The sequence below is a fragment of the Bos indicus x Bos taurus genome, chromosome 3, assembly GCF_003369695.1.
Source record: "Bos indicus x Bos taurus breed Angus x Brahman F1 hybrid chromosome 3, Bos_hybrid_MaternalHap_v2.0, whole genome shotgun sequence".
NCBI classification, from domain to species: Eukaryota; Metazoa; Chordata; class Mammalia; order Artiodactyla; family Bovidae; genus Bos; species Bos indicus x Bos taurus.
Window position 1 is genome coordinate 42433738 of NC_040078.1, and position 20214 is coordinate 42453951.

The window sequence follows — 20214 nt, forward strand, 5'->3', positions numbered from 1 at the left end:
GCCAAAGCCTGGATGAAATTCAGAGTGAAAAGATAGTCAAGGCTAAAGGAAGCAGAATGGAGCAAAAAAGCACTGTCAGAGAAGCATAATGAAAATTCTGAATAATCAACATTGCCTGCTGAGATGTGCAATGGAAACTGTCTTTTTAACTTGGATGAGGTCATTAGTGACCTTAGGAAGAACATATTCAGTCATAACAAATCATCTCGGCATTGGAACTACATTTAACCAACTTTAAGAATTCCCCCTGTGGAAGCGTTGTGGCGAGGTCTGAAATCCGTGAGCATTCTTAAAGGTCACTTCTCGGGGCACAGGAGGGTTTTGGGCTTCCCGACACTGACGATGACTGAGGCAGATTCCAGTCACACACTCCTTGGGGCACTCCAGAATAAGGTTTCAGGGACAAACCCGAGGAATCACGGCCCCGCTAGGAAATCAGAACCAACATTCATCACCAGTTTTGCCAAAATGACAGCTCGACAGGAAAGCAGCTGGTTAAATTACAGCCGAAAGAAAAGGCGAGGATGGGAAATGTGTGCATTAGGGCTATCTGGGGCAGACTAGGGAAACCCCTTCCACCCGCCACCCTCTGGTCTTTCTGGGGGAAAGAAGGAAGGCGTGGAGCTCCTTGGTCCAACCTCGCGGCTGGCTTTCCTCGCTGGCGAAAAGCTCTTGCACTTACCTGGTTCCAGGCTGGGATGTTTATAAAATTAGGGGATCGTGGGCAGGCCTCGTCCCTTCCCAAAGGCCATGCTGGGGAACTGGTCGGACTCCCCTGAACGGGTGAACTTTCGCCTCCCAGCCCCAGCACCCCGTGGGACAACCTTAGTGGCGGTGGGACCGGGGTGCCCCAGCCCGGAGCCTGCAGAAGCCACCCCTTTCAGCTAGTCGTGAAATGCCGTAAAGCGGAGGCGCTTTGCGGCATCGTAGGTGAGGCCGGCGGCGTGGATCCTTTCTCCGGGTAAATCCTCCGCTTGGGCAACTACTTCTGGGGAACGGCGGCAGATAGGAATTTGGGGAGAACAGGGATTCAACTGTCGTTTTCTCAGCGGGTAATTGTCTACTCCTAGCGTTGTGTAATAAGAGAGAAAGCGGGTAGAGCTATTTAAAAACACTCCAGTCCTTATTTAAAAGGCGGGAAGTTCTTAAATCTCCCGCTGACATGCCGTCCCTCCTCGTGTTATTTTGGTTTTCGTTTTCATTACTAGATTTTAGGTATCCCCGGTGTAGCTGACACTTGATTTTCATATCCATTTCGTCGTGCAGTCACCCTCCCCCTGTTATTTGAGATGCTTTACATGATTGGTTTGGGCCTGGGAGATGCCAAGGACATCACAGTCAAGGGCCTGGAAGTTGTCAGACGCTGCAGTCGAGTGTATCTGGAAACCTATACGTCAGTTCTGACTGTAGGGAAAGAAGTTCTGGTAAGTGCTTAAGGCTTTCCAGCCTCCTGGGAAGACGGATATTTAACAGCTGATTCTTTTTACACTAAGCTGAATCGAATTTTTCAGGTCTCCTGGTTCAAACCCTTTAAAATACATCCCTTTCTCATGAAGAATCTGAGGAGTACAAGAATGGCAATCATACACTAACCATGTGACTTGGAAAATGAAAGCGTGCTTTTTCTTACAAGTCTAATTGTGTAGCTTTCTCCATTAAATAGGAAAGGAAAGTTATTTTACACTCCTGGGGATAGTCATCAGAATCCCTTATTTCGTGAGATAGCCAAGAAATCCTTTCTGAGTTGGGTGCTAATGAGGTGCTAACACAGCCTTAATGAGTTGGTTATGTATTCAGGGACCAAACTGAAGGCTTCGCCCTTTGAAGTATTTCCATAGGGAATGGTAATCACCTTTCTGTCTGTGTCATATCCAGAGAGATCTAACCTTTAAATAGGCTGTTCCCAGTCAAGCTTATACCCATACACTTGAATGGGTTAAGTGAGCCAGGAACTTGGTAACCATAGAATTTGCTAGCATATCATGCATTTAGGTGGGTTTGGTTAAAGGCTCAGTAAATTTTGAAAGAGGGGTCAGATTCAGGTTCATCGTCAAGTTTCAAATGGAATGTAGATTAAGATGCAAAAACTGATGGCTATATTACAGGAGGAGGGAGAAGATTTTAGGATTGTCTGGTCTATCAAGTCATCCAAAGAAAAAGGTGACCTAGAGAATTTCCAGTCTTCTGGCCTCTCAGATTAACAGCCCAGGGAATTCTGAAGGTCTCACAGTTACTTTAAAACCTGAAGAAGGACTGCTAACTTGAATTAGCCATACTTTGAAATGAAAGGTGTGTCTAATGACCAGCTTTGATTTGTTGGCTTCAATTTAATAGGATGGAGCCACAGTCTCCAGCTCAAGATGATAGAAATATTCCTTTCTAATTAGTTATCAGGGGCATTTAGAATGAACTTAAAATCTTCTTAGAGAATATAGACAAATAACAAGTCAGTAGTTTTAAAGAACTGGGCCTGGTTTTATGTTCTGTCACATGTTAACATGTGACCTTAGACAAGCCCTTTAACTTTTGTTTCTTACTTTGTAAAAAGAGGATAGAAATGCCTGCCTTACAGGATTTTAGCATAGTGGACGGCACATTTCCAAACATCTCCACATGTCAATTCCTTCATTTGTCAAATGGAGATAATAACCAGTTGGAAGGCTGTTAAGATTCTATCATTTATTAGTGTATTTGAAACTGCTTTGCAAATTTAAGTGCTAGCTAAATGTTAATTTTAGTTGCTATGATTTTTAGAGTTTTTCCCACAAAAACATTTGAACAAGTATTACTTATAGGGTGAAGATCTGGGCCTGGAAGGGGGATGGAAAGTGAGGGAAGCATGGATTAAGAGTTTGGGATAGAGAATGGATAAACAATAAGGTCTTACTCCACAGCAGTAAGTGAACTATAGTCAATATCCTTTGATAAACCACGATGGAAAAGAACATGACACTAGATATTATGCTTCTTAGAGCAGAGGTTGGGTATGTCCACACTGTTTGCAACATCATGCATAGAGCTTGGCATGGAGGTTGTACACAAATATTTTTCAAATGAGTGAATGAACAAATTCATAAATGGTTATGTTAAAAATAATGTAGTATCTGTCTATTTCTGCTTTAGCAGTTTCTTCCCTTTTTTAAGTATTCTTTTTAAAGAGGATCAACCATTTGATTATATTGAGGTATTAATGTGTATTTCTCTTTGAGGATTTTTTTTTAATATTCTGTTGTCTCAATTAGATAATGAAATATATCTTGAGTTAGGATAAGTGATAAATATGGAGTAAACATGATAGAAGTCTTAAGGAGAGAATGGGTTTTCTGTTGTTAAGTCATTTATAAAAGATTGTATCAGATTACTGCCAGCATTAAGCTAGTAACATGTGATTCCTTGATCTTTAAGGAATCTTAGAAGCTCAGAAAAGAACATCATTTCTTTCAGCTTTCAGTAATCATATGTGTGTTCTCTTACATATGTGACTATAAATGTTCTGCAACTATTAAGTTTACTGGGCTCACAAAATTAAAATAAGGTATATAAAGTGAGTGATTAAGAAAAGGTACGTGGTAAGAGGGAAAATAAAACACTTTTCATCCATGAAAACGTTGTCATTGGGAACTTCTGGAACATTATCTCTAAGAAGATGTGCAATGAAAAGGAAAGGATCTTTTTTCACAATTGAGAAACTGATTGTAGTTAAGTATTAGGAAATAATTATCACTTGGAACTATTTAGCCTTTATCTTCAAATGCTTAATGATTTGTTCATTTGCTTGACAAATATTACTGAGTAGCTGACACTTTTCCATTATAGCAATCTTATAACTTTTGACATATGATATAATCCTTAATGACTAAAATAAATTTATTAGCATGTAAGAAATAGTATTTATCTATGCATCCACTTTTACTGTATTTGAGTTATATATTACTCCACAGGAAATCAGTTATAAGATTCGTGATCTTGCGTAATAGGTTGTAACCACTACCCCATGACCCCTAGCTCAGTCTTACATGCTGCCATTCCAGTTAAGGTCAGCCTCTTAGGTTTATGCATTGGGGTTGAACTTCTGGGGATTTGTTCACAAGCAGTTGGTATGGAGATTTCCTATATATTTAGAATTCTTTTTTTTCTCCTGCAACTCTGCCTTTTTTTTTTTTTTTACCAGAAACTAGGAAGTACAGTTTTAAATTAGTCTTTCCTGCAATTATGTAGGAATGATTGCTGGTTTTGTAAACAACTAAATCATAATTTTTTACTATTTCTCATTGAAATTATCTTTTATTTTCATCAGGGTCCCATAGATTTACCCAAGGAAATTTTAATAAAACCCAACTACCATATATGTATGGTAAACATATGTTAAATAAACATATATTATTGTTTAATATATTTATTCTGTAGTATTGTGTTTCTGAAGCAAGTAAGGCTCATGCATACATATTTTCTATTTAAAGTACAATGTTTGGCCTGGTCTATTAGACCCAAATTTAGAGGTTAATTTAAAATGCAAAAAGCCTCAGATGTTAGGAGGTCTACCTCCTCTTGGGATATTAAGATAGCCCCAAAGACAGAATTTAATTGCAACATGATACAGGGTACTAGTTCATTGATGAGTTGTATTCAGGGATCAGTGTTTGGATGGTTGCCAGGATTTGCACCAGCCACAGACAAAGATTGTTTTGTGTGTGTGAGAGTGTGTATGTGTGTTTGTATGTGTTGAAATGGTCACCTGCTATCTCATTTTTATATTGAATTTAAATCTATAGGAAGAGTTTTATGAGAGAAAATTGATTCTTGCTGATAGAGAAGAAGTGGAACAGGAGGCAGATAATATTTTAAAGGATGCTGATATCAGTGATGTTGCATTCCTTGTAGTTGGTGATCCATTTGGGTAAGTCAAAGCAGATACTTTGACTTTTAATTTATTTACTTTTTTCATCACTAAGAATTATTATATTTAGAACTTTGTCTTCCAGGTGCTGATAGGAGACTCTGTTTACATAGGCTCTGTCTAAAATTTTATAGTTTAAACTTTGGTTATCTTTGAGATTAATGAAGAAAATTTACTTGGGAAAGATGGCATCATGTATCACTTACACTGGTTATCAGGTGTCAAGTTTATGTTGTTGCTTCTGCTTTCGTTTAGAAAGTCACTTAGGACATCAAGTAACAAAGTAGTATATTGTTATTAAATAAGTATATTGCATTATCAAGAGTCATACATGCCATTTATTTTGCAGGTAAGTGCAAGTGTCTTCTGCTTGCTTTGTCTTAGACTCCCCCCATTCCCGCCCCATTTTAATCATCTGCTATTTAGTGGTACTGCTATCACTTTACTTGCCTTGAATTTATCATTTATGAAGCCTCAGCTTTCAATTTCTTATATCCACTGGAAGCTCTGTTCTTGCCCACATTACTGCAAAGATGGGCTTGTACTTGTCTAGTCAAGCATCATCAATCTCTAATGTCAAGCCAAATAGAACAATTCTTTTTCTCCAGCTGGTGACCCAAAATTTATGTCACAGATTTAAGGAGCATAAGGACAATTAAATCACTTTGAGCCCACCACCAAGGATAGTTTTCAAAACAATGGAGTTATATGTACATGTGTCTGTCAAAAAGAAAATAATTTATATCAATATGAGGTTTCAGAGATTATGTATCATTATTATATTTGGTTGCAAATGGTATCCAGTCACTGACAAAGTCCAGGAAACCAATGCTACTTGAAGTAAGATTTGCAGACTGTTACCAGCCTATAAACTTACCAGTCCATGATGAGATAAGTACAGAAATTGAAGGTAAGCATTTAGATACTTTTATAGCAGTTTCACAAAATAATTTTATCTCTGCTGAAACTAATAATAAAGTAATAAAAATAAGCAGCAAATAATCACAATCTCATTGATATTCTTAAAAGATCACTAAATGTGTGGGTGAATGGACTTTAGGGAAGCAAAGTAGCCCTGGTGCAAGAGAGAAAAAAGACAAATTGGGGAAAATTTAGAAGGAAAAAATGCTCAGATGTATGTAATAGATGAGGAAAGGAAAGAAGTAAGTAAGTATTCTGGCTTTAGTAACTGAGTAGTTGATGCTGCCATTTTTTGAAATGATGAAAACCAGCAAGGAAGAGGGCTGGGGGAAACAGGAATTGGTCCTGGAAACGTTTTCACTTTCATGATACCTGCTAATGGAGCTCAGGGGAGAATCTATCCTGGTTATATGACTTTTAAAACCATCCATATCTAGATATTTAAAACCAGAGGAATGGGTGGAATTACTCTAGGCAAGAATAAGAGCAAGAAAAGAAGACCTAGGATGGGTCAGTCCCTAGGATGCTGGCATTTCATGGTCTCTCAAGAGCAGAGGAAGATGAAAACCATTAGAGTTGTGCTAAAGCAGAAGCCAAGGAAAGAGAATGTTTTAGAAAAGAAAGAGTGGTCAACTTTGATGTACTGCTGAAATGTTGAGTAGAAGACAAGGATAGAAAAGTCTGTGTAATTTAAAGACTTCATGGAGGAGTTGGTGCTGGGGGAAGGTCTGGTTTAACAGTTGAAGATTGTGAGGTAGGATGGTGGGGAGTTGGGGAGAAAGGGAAATTTCAGTATAAATGAAAAAACCTGAAGTCCAGAGAAAGTACTGCCGTGCTACTCAGAATCCTTCAGTGACTTCATGGCCTTAAGTCTTTTAACAGTTTATCTACTTTTTCCAAAAAGAGGCTGCTCCTCTTTTTGACTGTGGTAGAACCAAGCTATTTTGTAAATGTTTCAAGTATTCATTTTCTGTTTCTTTGCTCATACTGTTTCCTTAAAACATACTGTTCTTCCCAGTTTCTATTTAGTAAAATAATAGATTCTTTGAGACCCAGCTTAGATGCCACCTCTTCTAAGAATCTTCCCATATTTTATTCAGGAGTAAATGCTTTTTTTTTTTTTAACTTCTAGCGAATTAATTTTCCTTATGTCAGTGACTAGTCATATCTAACATTGTTTTCATATTTATGTGGTATTTACTGTACTGTAGTTGTTTTTCATTTACCCACTGGATTACTATTCAGATATATTAGTCATTGGAGATAAGATGATAAGGAAGGTATAAATTTTAATTGGGCCGTGAAAAATTTGAATTTAAATTAATTAAATGGATAAACCAGGAGTGGAATACAAAATGTAACAACGCACTGAAATGCTTCCTTATATGTGACCAAAAAATGTACTGTGTTTAAGTTTAAGCCCCTTTCTACTTTTTGAATAAAAAATTCAAAAAGAAGGGAAAATTGTTTACTCAATCTTAAATTATTTTTTGTAATTTTTTAAAAATTTCAAATATTTATAAATTTATAAAATTTATCATTTTAACCATTTTTGAGTGTACAGTTCAGTAGCATTAAGAACATTCATATCACTGTGCATCTATCGGCACCATCCATCTCCAGCAATCTTAAATTCATGAAGAAGGTACTTGAAAGTCAGTTAAGTCAGTTGGCGTAGTTCTCATCTTTGCCCTTTTATCTAGGTTGTTTAAAGGAATGTGGAAGTTAATCACATAACGAATGTAAATGACTTTAAAATATACTGCATCAGTAGATCTAAGTCATGTGAGAGATGACAGTGCTAAACTTTCTATCCCCGTAAAGAGCAGTTGAACAAGGTTGTCATTAAACAGATTCTTTCTAAAGATAGTTCTGTTTTTATTCCATTCTGTATTTTAATGTGCTCTGTAACTATATGTATTTTCTAATAAATGAACACGTAATTTTTTATCTTTATGTTGTGTGCCATTTCCTTCGTGGCATGCACGTGTATGCACGGACACACACACACACACACACACAAATCTACCTTTCTTTGCCTGTCTCCTGTGTACCTTAATGTGAGTCATTTGATTGTTTCCATTCTGCAAATTAATGTTATTATAAAGTAAAATTAAAATAAACATACTAAGCCTTATATATTCAAATTGATTTTGGTTAGAGCCACACATGCCCAGAAATAGTAATAAATTTGTCTTTACACACAGCAGTGCACATATGCATGTACACACCCACTCACACACACACACACACAGCCTTTCTCAGTCTACTATAGTGAAATATTTTCATGAGCCACAGACTGAGGAATGCCTGGTATGAAGGTGTTAAACATGCAGTTCATTCCAGTTTTTTTCTTTTTTTTTTTAATGAAGCAATATAATCTAGGTAATTGTAATAAAATAACAGTTTTACCACAGTTTTTCATAGCAGAAATCTGAGAAGCTCATTTAATCACATTTATAGCAGTTTCACAAAATCAAATCACTTTGCCAGGTCATTAAATCTTCATAGTATACCAACCACATCTGGTCATTTTAAATGAACTTGTGAAAAGGAGAATAATTCCAAACCAGTTTTTCTTTCTGCTCATCTATTTAAATAACTCACCAAGTAACTAATTTCATTTTCCCATATCTTAGTGTTAACTAGTGAAATTCTGTTTGAAAGGGATATTAAAAACATTCTTTACAATGGGCATTTGTATTTTTTTAAAAAGCTTATTCTAAGTCAAATTAATGATTATTTTTATAGTAGCTGTTGTTTCATTTTATGTGTGTGATTAAAAACAGACTTCCCTGGTGGGCATTTGTTAATCTGTTTCTGACTGCCTCGTGGGGTAAAAGCCCTTGATCTTGCTACTTGGTATGCGCTGACCAGTTGACAGGTTCTGCTTGTTTGTGTGTAGTTTCTCAAACATGCTAATGTTGCTTTCCCCAGTTGGGCCTGGAGTTTTCATCAAGGGGGAAACAAGCTGTTAATAATGCAGTTCTAAATTGATTTGGGGTTAAGTTTCACAGTATCCATATTTATGTTTACATGTATTCTCCCTTTACCCTGAGAAACAAAGCCTTCAAAATAGAGCAGAAATTAAGAAGTAGTCTGGTTGTGCTATAATTTGAACCTTTGTCACAGAAATTATAAGAGATTAGAGGTCAAAATATTTGAGAATTGCTTCTCAAGTTCAGTTGCTGAGTAATATTCACAGATGTCTTTTGTAGGTATTAACAGAATAAAAAGAGCAAGTTAAAAGTTCCCTTTTTTCTGTAGCTGCCAAGGCTGCTTTAAGAGTGTTAAAGGCATAATTTAACATTGTACAGGGTCTGTGTAAACTTATACACTTGCCAGAATTCCCGGATGACAGCTTAAGCAGGTGCTTTGAAATATTTGAGGGAGAACAGTGTCCTTGACTGATTCTTCTTGACGATTTGGGCTCATGAAATGTTGTAGATTTACTGTCTTAAAAAGTCAGTTTTTGTTAGTTTAACCCAACCTGATCTTTTCTCACTACAGGGCTACAACACACAGTGATCTTATTCTGAGAGCAACAAAACTGGGGATCCCTTATAGAGTTATTCACAATGCATCCATAATGAATGCTGTAGGCTGCTGCGGTTTGCAGGTAATACTACAAAAGAACGGTTTTCTTAGTGGTATTTAGCAAAAATGTTTTTGTTTTCTGCAAATTCCCATAGATTTTATTATATTTCATGAGTTATGACAATATTATTTTATATAAGACTGTGTATTAAGTTTTTTAATACTAGATATTTTATACTAATTTTCCTCTATCTTAGATTTTCCCCCCTCCCCCTTAGAATAGATCATTGAAATTTATCTAAAGAAAGATTTTAATTCTGTATCCAATTGGTACATACAAAAAAGGGACTATAACTCAATTGGTTAAGTATTCCTAAAACCTTTTTACATTATTCCAAATGACTTACTCTGCATTGCTGAGGGCCATGTTTTTCCACACTGGTATTGTTTTCTGTGTGGTCAAGAGCACTATGATGGAGCACTTCTTAAAATAATACATAAAAGAGCTAAATGCCAGTGATACTAGGCTTTTAAGCCAACTTTGCAGTTACTGATATGCAAAGTTAGTTGTTTTTAACCCAGAAATCTTGGTTCTGAGGAGTTAAAGGAGTGTTCTGTAGCTGCGTTTAAGATTTTCTATTTCAAAGTTGGAACACGAGTGCCAGGAACATTCATGTTCCAAGTTTGAAATTTGTGTTCTGATGTTCACATGTATGTAATCCATGACAGTTGTGACTGCTTATGGCCAATAGTAGTCTTAAGACTCCATTGATTGTTAAGACATAGTCCTATTTCAGATATAATAGGAAAGAGAATTTGCACCTTACAACCTGTGAAATAAATTATGTATTCTTCCTGGAATACATAATTTAAAATAACTTTGCAAAGTAAGGGACAACATGAGCTGAGAACTGTTGGCCTGTATTACTTGGTTTCCTCTCTGTGAATATGAAATAGACATTTTATTTTCATGAAATCTTAAATATTTCGTTTATATATGTGGAATATTCTCAAAATCAAATAAAAGAAAAAATAGTTATTCTTTGGGGAATCATTTATGTATTTCCAGTATCTTGGGAGGTATAAAGATAGCTTGATCCTTTCTGCACATTTATTTTAAAGGAAATATAATCATATAAAACTTAATTAATACTTGTATGCTTTAGTGAAGCCCATGGGTAAAAGCTGCTGTTAGTTATGAAGTAGTGGCATGATTATTCTGATAAATGCAGTTTAAAATTTTCTACACACTAGTTAGATGTCCCAGATGCATTACCACATAGAATAAGAGCTACTAATTATTAGGCACAAAGAGACGACTCACAGCCAGTGGATCACCTAGCTTCTGAATTCAGTGCTAGCTGTATATATGGGAAATCTCAGAAAACACTTTTTCTTTTATTCTGAGGGTCAATAAAATTCTATCTAATAATTCATCTGTTAAAAAAAAAAATAGCTGTTTACAGCAAGAAGCTACATTACCCTTGGAACTCGGTGCTGTCTCTGGGGCTTTAGAGGGACCTATATTTTTTGTATTACCTAGGAAGAGTAGTTCACTTTAATTGACTAGTCCTGGCCAGTCATCCCAGAAATACTGCTTTTGGTTCTGAAGAACCAGAGAAAAAGTATAAATTATTTACCTTTCAGTATTCATTACTTGCTCTTGGTTATAATTATGTCCAAATTGGTAAAGAACTTTGCTGTCTGTTTTGTCTCCTAACAAAATGCATACTTAAAAAAGCCTTGCCAACTCAAGTCTTTTTTTTTTTACACTTAAAATTCTTTCTGAACATTTCTGTGTTGGAGTAAATTGAATTCTTGATGCTCAGATTCTTGAGTGATTCTCAGTCTAATATGCTTTCCTCTGGATAATGCTGCCTTTCAATCACTTAAGAGTGATTGCCAGGAGAAAGGAAAAAAGAGAGGGCAAAATTTTTCATGTGTTAGACAAAAATATGTGAATCTTAAGCTAATTGACTATATGTATGTTTTCATATTGGTTTTGTTTTTATATCTGAAGAAGGTTAGTTAGTCCCTTTCCATCATATTTTGCTCTAAATTATCTTATGATAATCTATTATTTAGAGTTTTTAAGCCTAAATTTTTAAAAAGATCCTTGTCTTTATTACATAAATCTGTTATCCAGACTGGTTAAAGTTAGACTTGTCCCTCTGATCCTCTGCATTGATAAAGAAGTGCAGAGTTATTTTTCTTATGTTTAAAATGAATGAAGGTATTTGAGAAGGTATTTACTAAGAGAATTGAAGTTTCTATACATATAAGCCCTCAAGATCATATCCACATTTACATATATTATTATTATTTTTAAGTGTAACTTTCAGTTTTACGTGAGATTTCCCTAAGCAGCCACAAAGTATTGTTTCCTCATCTTAGTTCTGTTCTCTAATCTGGATATGAAATGACTTACTGCTTGTGTGAAAAACAGAAGATAGCTTTCTGTTTTCTGGTTTACATATTTATGAAATCTCTATGAAAGTATAATTCTTGTTCCATGCAAGGTATTCATATGCCAGGAGAAGGAGGGATTGATGCCTTAAGTATTGATGCCTTTGTATAGTTTTCTAAGATAAAAAACATGGAAAAATAATTGTATGCATGGCATGCTTAAATTTTAAAATAAACATCTATCAGTATCCTGCATAATGTAAAAATTCTGGCAAAGTCTCCTTCCTTATATTAGCTGGTCTTTTTCTCTTTACTATTTTGACTAGCATTTATGGAAAAGACAGTAACCTGTACCAGTGGTCCTCTGTCTTTAGTGTTCATCAGAATTACCTAGAGGGACTATTAAAGAGTTTGCTGGGCCTTCCCTTAAGATTTTCTGATACAGTATATATCTGGGGTAAGGGTCTGAAAATTTGCATTTCTAACAAATTCTCAGGTGATACTGAAGCTGCTGGTTATAGGCACCACACCTTGAGAATCACCAACATAGATAAAACATTTCTTAGAAAGTTAAAAACTGTACTGTCATTCTTTTAGTATGATAGAGTTGGAAAAGTCGATCTTAGTTCCCAGAAATATGTTTGCTAAATGTAGAATGTTACCTTGCTGTGCTCTCTTGCTCAATTTCCTAAAAGGGAAGTGGGCACCACTTTCGAAAGGCATTCTGTCATCTCTGTGAAAGAGCTTTCCTATGAATTCAAAAACAGCCATCAAGTTATGGAAGAGAAGTGCTACTCTGGGTAAGGGGACAGGCCTGGACCACATGTACTTTCCAACACCTTTCCCTTAGGTTAAGGAAGAGTGGTATGAAATTCCTTACCTGAAAATGGGTGCAGTATTTTTCAGCTATCACTTATTATCCTTCCAAACTGTCTTTTTTGTTGTTTTTAAAAGCAGCATAGAGAGCTCAGAATCAACCATCGAGTATTTTTTAATTAACTTTGTAGTTTATTAACCAACAGGAGACTCTTAATTATTAGTATCAGTGAAGGTAAATAGTTGCATAGGCTAACACTTCTACTCACACACACAGACAGTTGCTATGTGTTTTATTACAGTATGCCATAAATACAGTTCTTTACCACAAATCACATATACCTAATGAAATTTTTGTTGTTGTTAAATGGAAAGTATATTAGAGGTTGCCAAGTTAGACATCATTAAGAGGAATAGTTATCTGTTTATTCAGCAAATACCGTTTGCCTTCTTATTGGGTTTTCAGATGGTGAAGAATTGGCCTGCAATGCAGGAGACCTGGGTTCAATCCCTGTGTTGGGAAGATCCCGTGGAGGATAAATGACAACCTATGCCAGTATTCTTGCCTAGAGAATTCCAGGGACAGAGGAGCCTGGTGGGTTATAGTCCATGGGGTCATAAACAGTCAGACTTGACTGGATGACTTTTACTTTCTTATCGTTTGCCTATTGAGTTTCTTTCAATATGGTAATAAACCTGACCAAGAAGGTCTCTGCTCTCAAAGAGCTTACATTCTAGTAGGACAGAGAAGCGATAACAAAATAAATGTCAGGTAGTGGTAAGTATAAGAAATTCAAGAAGTCTGCTAGGTTAGAGAGTGACTAGATCACTCCTGTTGTTGGGTGGTCAGGAGAGGTCTCTCAGGGTGCTAACATTTAAGATTAGATAGGAATCAGGAAGGGACAACCATATCCCAAAGTTTGGACAAAGACTCTAAAGTGGAAATGAGCTTGGCTTCTTAAAAGAAACAAAGGAAGGCTTGCTGGAGAGTTAGCAGGCACAGGGGAGAGTGATCTGAGGCTGGATAGGTGGGTGGACTTGGATCACTAGGCTGTCTAATACACTATCAGGAGTTTGGATTGTATTCTAAGTGATATAGACTAACTGCCTTTAGAGGGCTTTAAGCAGAGCAAATACTTGATCTGATAAGTGTGTTAAAAAGATATCTCTAGTTGGTATGTGGAGATAGAATTGGTACCAGGCAAGACTAGAAGTGAGGAAATCAGTTAGTAAGTTTATTGTATTCCTTTAGAGGAGAGATGATGGGGGCTTAGATCGCATGGAGAGGGTGGGGTATAATAGATGATAAGTTCTAATATCCTATATATTGGAAGCTAAAAAGTTGGCCTGTTTTCCAACTTATTTTTTTATTTATTTATAAAATATTTATTTGGCTGTGGTATCATGCGGGATCTTTCTTTGCATCATGCAGGCTTCCCTCTAGTTGTAGTGTGCAGGCTTAGTTGCTCCTTAGTATGTGGGATCTTAGTTCCCCTACCAGGAATTGAACTTGAGTCTCATGCATTGTACGGCAGGCTCTTAACCCCTGGACCACCAGTGAAGTCCGTTTGCCAACTTTAGGCAAAGGTTCCCTAGATTTTCACTGAGTTAACTTTGAGATTTTTCATAATTAAAATGTTAGTTACAAACGTGTACTTTAAAATCATGTTGTTTTAAATACCTAGGCAACAGGTAACACATTATTTGTATTCTGAGGATTTTTCTAGTCAAAGAAAAATCTATTTATTTATCAAGAGCCAGACATATTTATACTTAAATTTATATTTAAACTTTCCTGGTAATGAAAAATCAAGGATTTTTCTAAGTATACAAAAGACAAGAGGAACAAGTCCTCTTTTTCTTGAAATCTTCAAGTTAAACATTTAGCAGTGTAATCATGCTCTGCTTTTGAAGAGTCATTTTGTGATTTTTTTCTTGATAATAAATGACATATATACTCAAAAAATTGGAAAAATACAGTAAGTATAAAGAAAATAAAAGCATCTATTGTCTCACCTCCTAAAGGTAAACACAGTTATCATTTTGGTATATTTTCTTTCAGTCTTTTTACTTAGCACTTACTGTGTGTACATTCTCCTGAATCTCACAAACTAAAGAACTATGTAATAATGAAATGCTTTTTTTTTGGCCTAGTATTTATTTATAAATAATAAGTTTATTTATTATAAATAACAAATTTATTTAGAATTTATTATTAGCAATTTGTGTGATAGAATGTATTAATTCCTGTAAAAGTTTGATGACTGAAATAATTTTGAGATATTTAAAGGAAATGTAAATAAAATGGTTTGATGAAACCAGGTAGCAATGATTTCTGCATAAAAACTTCCTTATCAGTTGTGGCTGACTTCAGGGAAAAAGGCTGTATAAAAGCATTTCATCATTATGAAATGCTTCCACTTTCTCTGACTGTTGCATGAGTGACCTTGATTATTGCCATATGTTCCCCTGTTTATATAATACCTTTCTACTTTGGGAAAAATATATATTACTTTCAAAAAGTAAGAACTCATTTCCTTCCTTTTGTAAAATAACATTCATTGTGATAGTCAACATTTTTGACCTTGTCCTAGTTCTTACTGTTAGTTTTCAGAAGCATTAAATTGGTTTCATTGTTGTCCAGGCACTATTGTAGAAATGATAAAACCTAATGAGTACAAAGAACACCAGATTAGGTAATAAGGGTATCAGAGCTCTGCATTACTATTGTAACCTTAGAAAATCTTAGAAAAACTCATCCAGTAAGTTCTCTTTTCTTTTAGAAACTTCAGAATTATTTTTGACCACCTGTTAAATCATGAGTACATTAAATTTTTTCCCCTTCCTTTTCATTTCCTTTTTTTTAGTCACTGTTTTAATAGCCATCTTACCATCATTCTCTTACAGTTTATAGTTTTCTGCTTAAATTGTAGGTCTGATTATGCCATTCTTCTATTCAAACAGTCCTGGTAAATCTCCATCCTAAAAGAGAGTTCAGTTACTTGTGTATGTTTATGTGCTCATCGTATTACAAACTCCTTAATTTACTCATCTTCACATCTTCCTTGCTACTTTATTGCAGTGTCATGCATGTAATCAATGTGCAACAAATATTTGCTGAGTTGCATTGCTTATTTATTTATCCCCCCCTGCTTGCCCCCTACCCCAAGTGAATCTTGTCTTTGGAATTGTATGCTTTAAATTGTGATTCTTTCACTTAATTTGTATGTGGGCTCTCTTATTTATATGTGAAAATATAAATCTTAAAGCTCTTCTGTCTACATAGTCATTCAACTTTATCTGTGTATCTACTTCTGTTTGGACTAAGGTTCATGACATTGTACAGGAGACAGGGATCAAGACCATCCCCATGGAAAAGAAATGCAAAAAAGCAAAATGGCTGTCTGGGGAGGCCTTACAAATAGCTGTGAAAAGAAGAAAAGCGAAAAGCAAAGGAGAAAAGGAAAGATATAAGCATCTGAATGCAGAGTTCCAAAGAATAGCAAGGAGAGATAAGAAAGCCTTCCTCAGCGATCAGTGCAAAGAAATAGAGGAAAACAACAGAATGGGAAAGACTAGAGATCTCTTCAAGAAAATGAGAGATACCAAGGGAACGTTTCATGCAAAGATGGGCTCAATAAAGGACAGAAATGATATGGACCTAACAGAAGCAGAAGATGTTAAGAAGAGGTGGCAAGAATACACAGAAGAACTGTACAAAAAAGATATTCACGGCCAAGATGATCACAATGGTGTGATCACTCACCTAGATCCAGACATCCTGGAATGTGAAGTCAAGTGGGCCTTAGAAAGCATCACTACAATCAAAGCCAGTGGAGGTGATGGAATTTCAGTTGAGCTATTTCAAATCCTGAAAGATGATGCTGTGAAAGTGCTACACTCAATATGCCAGCACATTTGGAAAACTCAGCAGTGGCCACAGGAATGGAAAAGGTCAGTTTTCATTCCAATCCCAAAGAAAGGCAATGCCAAAGAATGTTCAAACTACTGCACAGTTGCACTCATCTCACACGCTAGTAAAGTAATGCTCAAAATTCTCCAAGCCAAGCTTCAGCAATACGTGAACCATGAACTTCCAGATGTTCAAGCTGGTTTTAGAAAAGGCAGAGGAACCAGAGAGATCAAATTGCCAACATCCGCTGGATCATCGAAAAAGCAAGAGAGTTCCAGAAAAACATCTATTTCTGCTTTATTGACTATGCCAAAGCCTTTGACTGTGTGGATCACAATAAACTGTGGAAAATTCTTCAGGAGATGGGAATACCAGACCACCTGACCTGCCTCTTGAGAAACCTATATGCAGGTCAGGAAGCAACAGTTAGAACTGGACATGGAACAACAGACTGGTTCCAAATAGGAAAAGGAGTATGTCAAGGGTGTGTACTGTCACCCTGCTTATTTAACTTCTATGCAGAGTACATAATGAGAATTGCTGGGCTGGAAGAAGCACAAGCTGGAATCAAGATTGCCGGGAGAAATATCAATAACCTCAGATATGCAGATGACACCACCCTTACGGCAGAAAGTGAAGAGGAACTCAAAAGCCTCTTGATGAAAGTGAAAGAGGAGAGTGAAAAAGTGGACTTAAAGCTCAACCTTCAGAAAATGAAGATCATGGCATCTGGGCCCATCACTTCATGGGAAATAGATGGGGAAACAGTGGAAACAGTATCAGACTTTATTTTTGGGAACTCCAAAATCACTGCAGATGGTGACTGCAGCCATGAAATTAAAAGACCCTTACTCCTTGGAAGAAAAGTTATGACCAACCTAGATAGCATATTCAAAAGCAGAGACGTTACTTTGCCAACAAAGGTCTGGCTAGTCAAGGCTATGGTTTTTCCACTGGTCATGTATGGATGTGAGAGTTGGACTGTGAAGAAAGCTGAGCACTGAAGAATTGATGCTTTTGAACTGTGCTGTTGGAGAAGACTCTTGATAGTCCCTTGGACTGCAAGGAGATCCAACCAGTCCATTCTAAAGGAGATCAGTCCTGGGTGTTCTTTGGAAGGAATGATACTAAAACTGAAACTCCAGTACTTTGGCCACCTCATGTGAAGAGTTGACTCATTGGAAAAGAGTCTGATGCTGGGAGGGATTGGGGGCAGGAGGAGAAGGGGACGACAGAGGATGAGATGGCTGGATGGTATCACCGACTCGATGGACATGAGTCTGAGTGAACTCCGGGAATTGGTGATGGACAGGGAGGCCTGGCGTGCTGCGATTCATGGGGTCTCAAAGAGTCGGACGCAACTGAGCGACTGAACTGAACTGAACTGAACTTCTGTGTATAATCTTTCTTACTGTTAGCAAAAATCAGTGTGGTATCAGTGTTAAGCAAAATGCATGTGAAGATTAAAAACAAAAACAAGTATTCTATATAAAAAAGAAAACTAGTAACTCTTGATTAAATGGTTTTGTGGTACATTTTTGGACAGCCCTGCTGGCTCAGCTTTCTTTTACATCACAAATTTAAGTGATCTGGTTAGGATATACATACATAAAATGATATATGTAGGGCTCGCTAAAGTTCTTAGCAAGTTAAATTTTCTAATTTTTCCATATCCAAAAAAGATACTTTTTAACTTAAAAATCACAAAATATTTTCATTTGAATATAAAATGTGTGTGCATTCTCAGTTATGTCTAACTCTTTGTGACCCCATGGATGGTAGCCCTCCAGGCTCCTCTGTCCATGGGATTTTCCAGGCACGAACATTGGAATGGGCTGCCATTTCCTTCTCCAGGGGTTCTTCCCAACCCACGGGACTGACCCCGGGTCTCCTGCAATGCAAGCAGATTCTTTACCATCTGAGCCACCAGGGAAGCCCTTGAATATAAAATACCAAAGCATTAAAATCTAATTATAAAATGGAGTTTACAAAGCATCTGTGCTTCTGAAACAAAGGAAATATCAGCAGTGAGATGAACAATAAGACTATTAAGGTCATTCAGGCAAGTGGTATTGAGAATTCAAACTAAGGTAGAGAGAAAAGAAATGAATAGTCTCTGGGTAAACTATAGAGCAAGAATTGACAGGAATTGGTGCATAATAAGATGTCAGGAATTAGACATGTTAGAGGCAAGTCAGGCAGTACTTACTTCTAGATAGTTGCTTAATGTCACTCTCAGTATTGCCCAAGATTTCCCGCCTCTGATCCTTTGTTTACATCATCTCGTTCTGCATGTTCAGCTTCCCTAGGCTAAATCTTACCCATCCTCTAAGGTCCAGCTTGTATTCTGTCTATTCAAAAGTTACCTTCAGGTGCTCTCTAGGTGGGGGAAACGCTAAACTCATAATCTATATCAAATTTTTTATTATTGTTTATTACCTCATATTTGTCTTATGCATTTTTTCACTCTTAACTAGTGCCTTATATATGATTAAATATTTCATTTTGAATTGAGTTTTTATCTTCAATAGATTAAAAAAAATCATTATTCAGTATCAAGTTAGATAAACTGCTTTCCCTATAACTTACTCTCGGTTAAAATAAAAAAAGCCTGTATTTACCTCATGTTTTTGAAAACTGCTCTTTTTATAATCTTTAAATGTAGACCTGCATCAGTAATGGTTTGAAGGGAAATGATCATAAGAACAAATGCTTACATTTTTAGAATAGTAGGTACACAGGCCTCGGCAACCTCAGTTCTCGTCAACTGTATGATTTTGTTCCAGTTTCCTTTTGTACTTTACTGGTAAGTCCTTGAATTGTGAAACACAAAGGGACTGGTCCTTCTGTTCTTTGAGGTACTGACATCTAAATGGTGAAACTGTTTGCATAATGTTCCAGAATTCATTGAAGAAGTTTGTACCACAGCCATGGAAATGGTTACAGTCTATAAATCAGGGTCCTAGAAAGCAGTGCTTATGTGAGGTTTTCTTTAATCGCCCAAATTAGACAGTTCAGAGAAGCTTTTACACAAAGTGTTTCAGCTAGTGTTTACATGTGACTAGCATCTCAATGCTTTTTTAAATGAACTGTTCCTTGCTTTTTGAATGAAGAATTTATGTCCATGACTATATTTCTGTGACTCTTAAAATATTGAAAACTTGTTTATTTATTTATGGTGACATATGTAATTTTCTTTAATGGTTTTACCTTAAGGTTTTTTTAAGTAGAGTAATGTTAATATTCCAAAATCTGATCAGAGATGCCAAAAATCCTTTTCAAAATGTAAACGATTGAACTTGTCAGATTAAGTCATAAGCATAGTTTCAAATATTTGGTAATATTTGAGCTCATTCCAATAAGGAAAGCAGTTGGATTATAGTGTAACACAGCATTTTAGAGCATCTTCATTATAAACATTATCATTGTTAGATTATCACATCCCTAACATTTATTAAGTCTTTACTATAGCACTGGGCGCTACATACAGTATATCAGTTAATCCTTAACAAAACAGATTGTTAGGTTTATAATTATTGTATCGAATTGGCAGGGGAGTTCCTCCTGGAAGTCACCCAGCTAGTCACCATGATCATCCAGGTAGTAGGAACCAGAGCAATGCTTGCTCCACAGCGTTTGCTTGCTCCACAGCGTTTGCTTGCTGTGTGAGGTATTAGGAAGACTGCATATTTCCTGAGAGCTGGAGCTCTGTTTGCTTCTCACT

At 36.3% G+C, this 20214-nt stretch overlaps 1 protein-coding gene and 1 long non-coding RNA gene across 6 annotated transcripts in view; one reads left to right on the forward strand and one right to left on the reverse strand.

Moving 5' to 3' along the window:
* Positions 1–206: 206 nt before the first annotated feature.
* Positions 207–773, reverse strand: LOC113889554. Its single transcript, XR_003510287.1, has 2 exons — positions 683–773; positions 207–427 (listed from the first exon to the last, which is right to left on the reverse strand). It is a non-coding gene; the product is annotated as an uncharacterized LOC113889554 (long non-coding RNA).
* Positions 774–881: 108 nt separating this feature from the next.
* Positions 882–20214, forward strand: part of DPH5 (diphthamide biosynthesis 5) — a 39740-nt gene continuing 20407 nt past the window's right edge. The window contains exons 1-4 of one of the 5 annotated variants that reach the window (XM_027536375.1): positions 882–961; positions 1267–1424; positions 4773–4897; positions 9329–9437. In XM_027536375.1, the coding sequence (XP_027392176.1) occupies positions 1290–1424; positions 4773–4897; positions 9329–9437 (369 nt within the window). In that variant the 5' untranslated portion in view covers positions 882–961; positions 1267–1289. Of the gene's footprint in view, positions 1053–1208; positions 1425–4772; positions 4898–9328; positions 9438–20214 lie in introns of all 5 variants that reach the window. The other 4 variants (XM_027536374.1, XM_027536376.1, XM_027536373.1 and 1 more) reach the window with 4 other exon arrangements.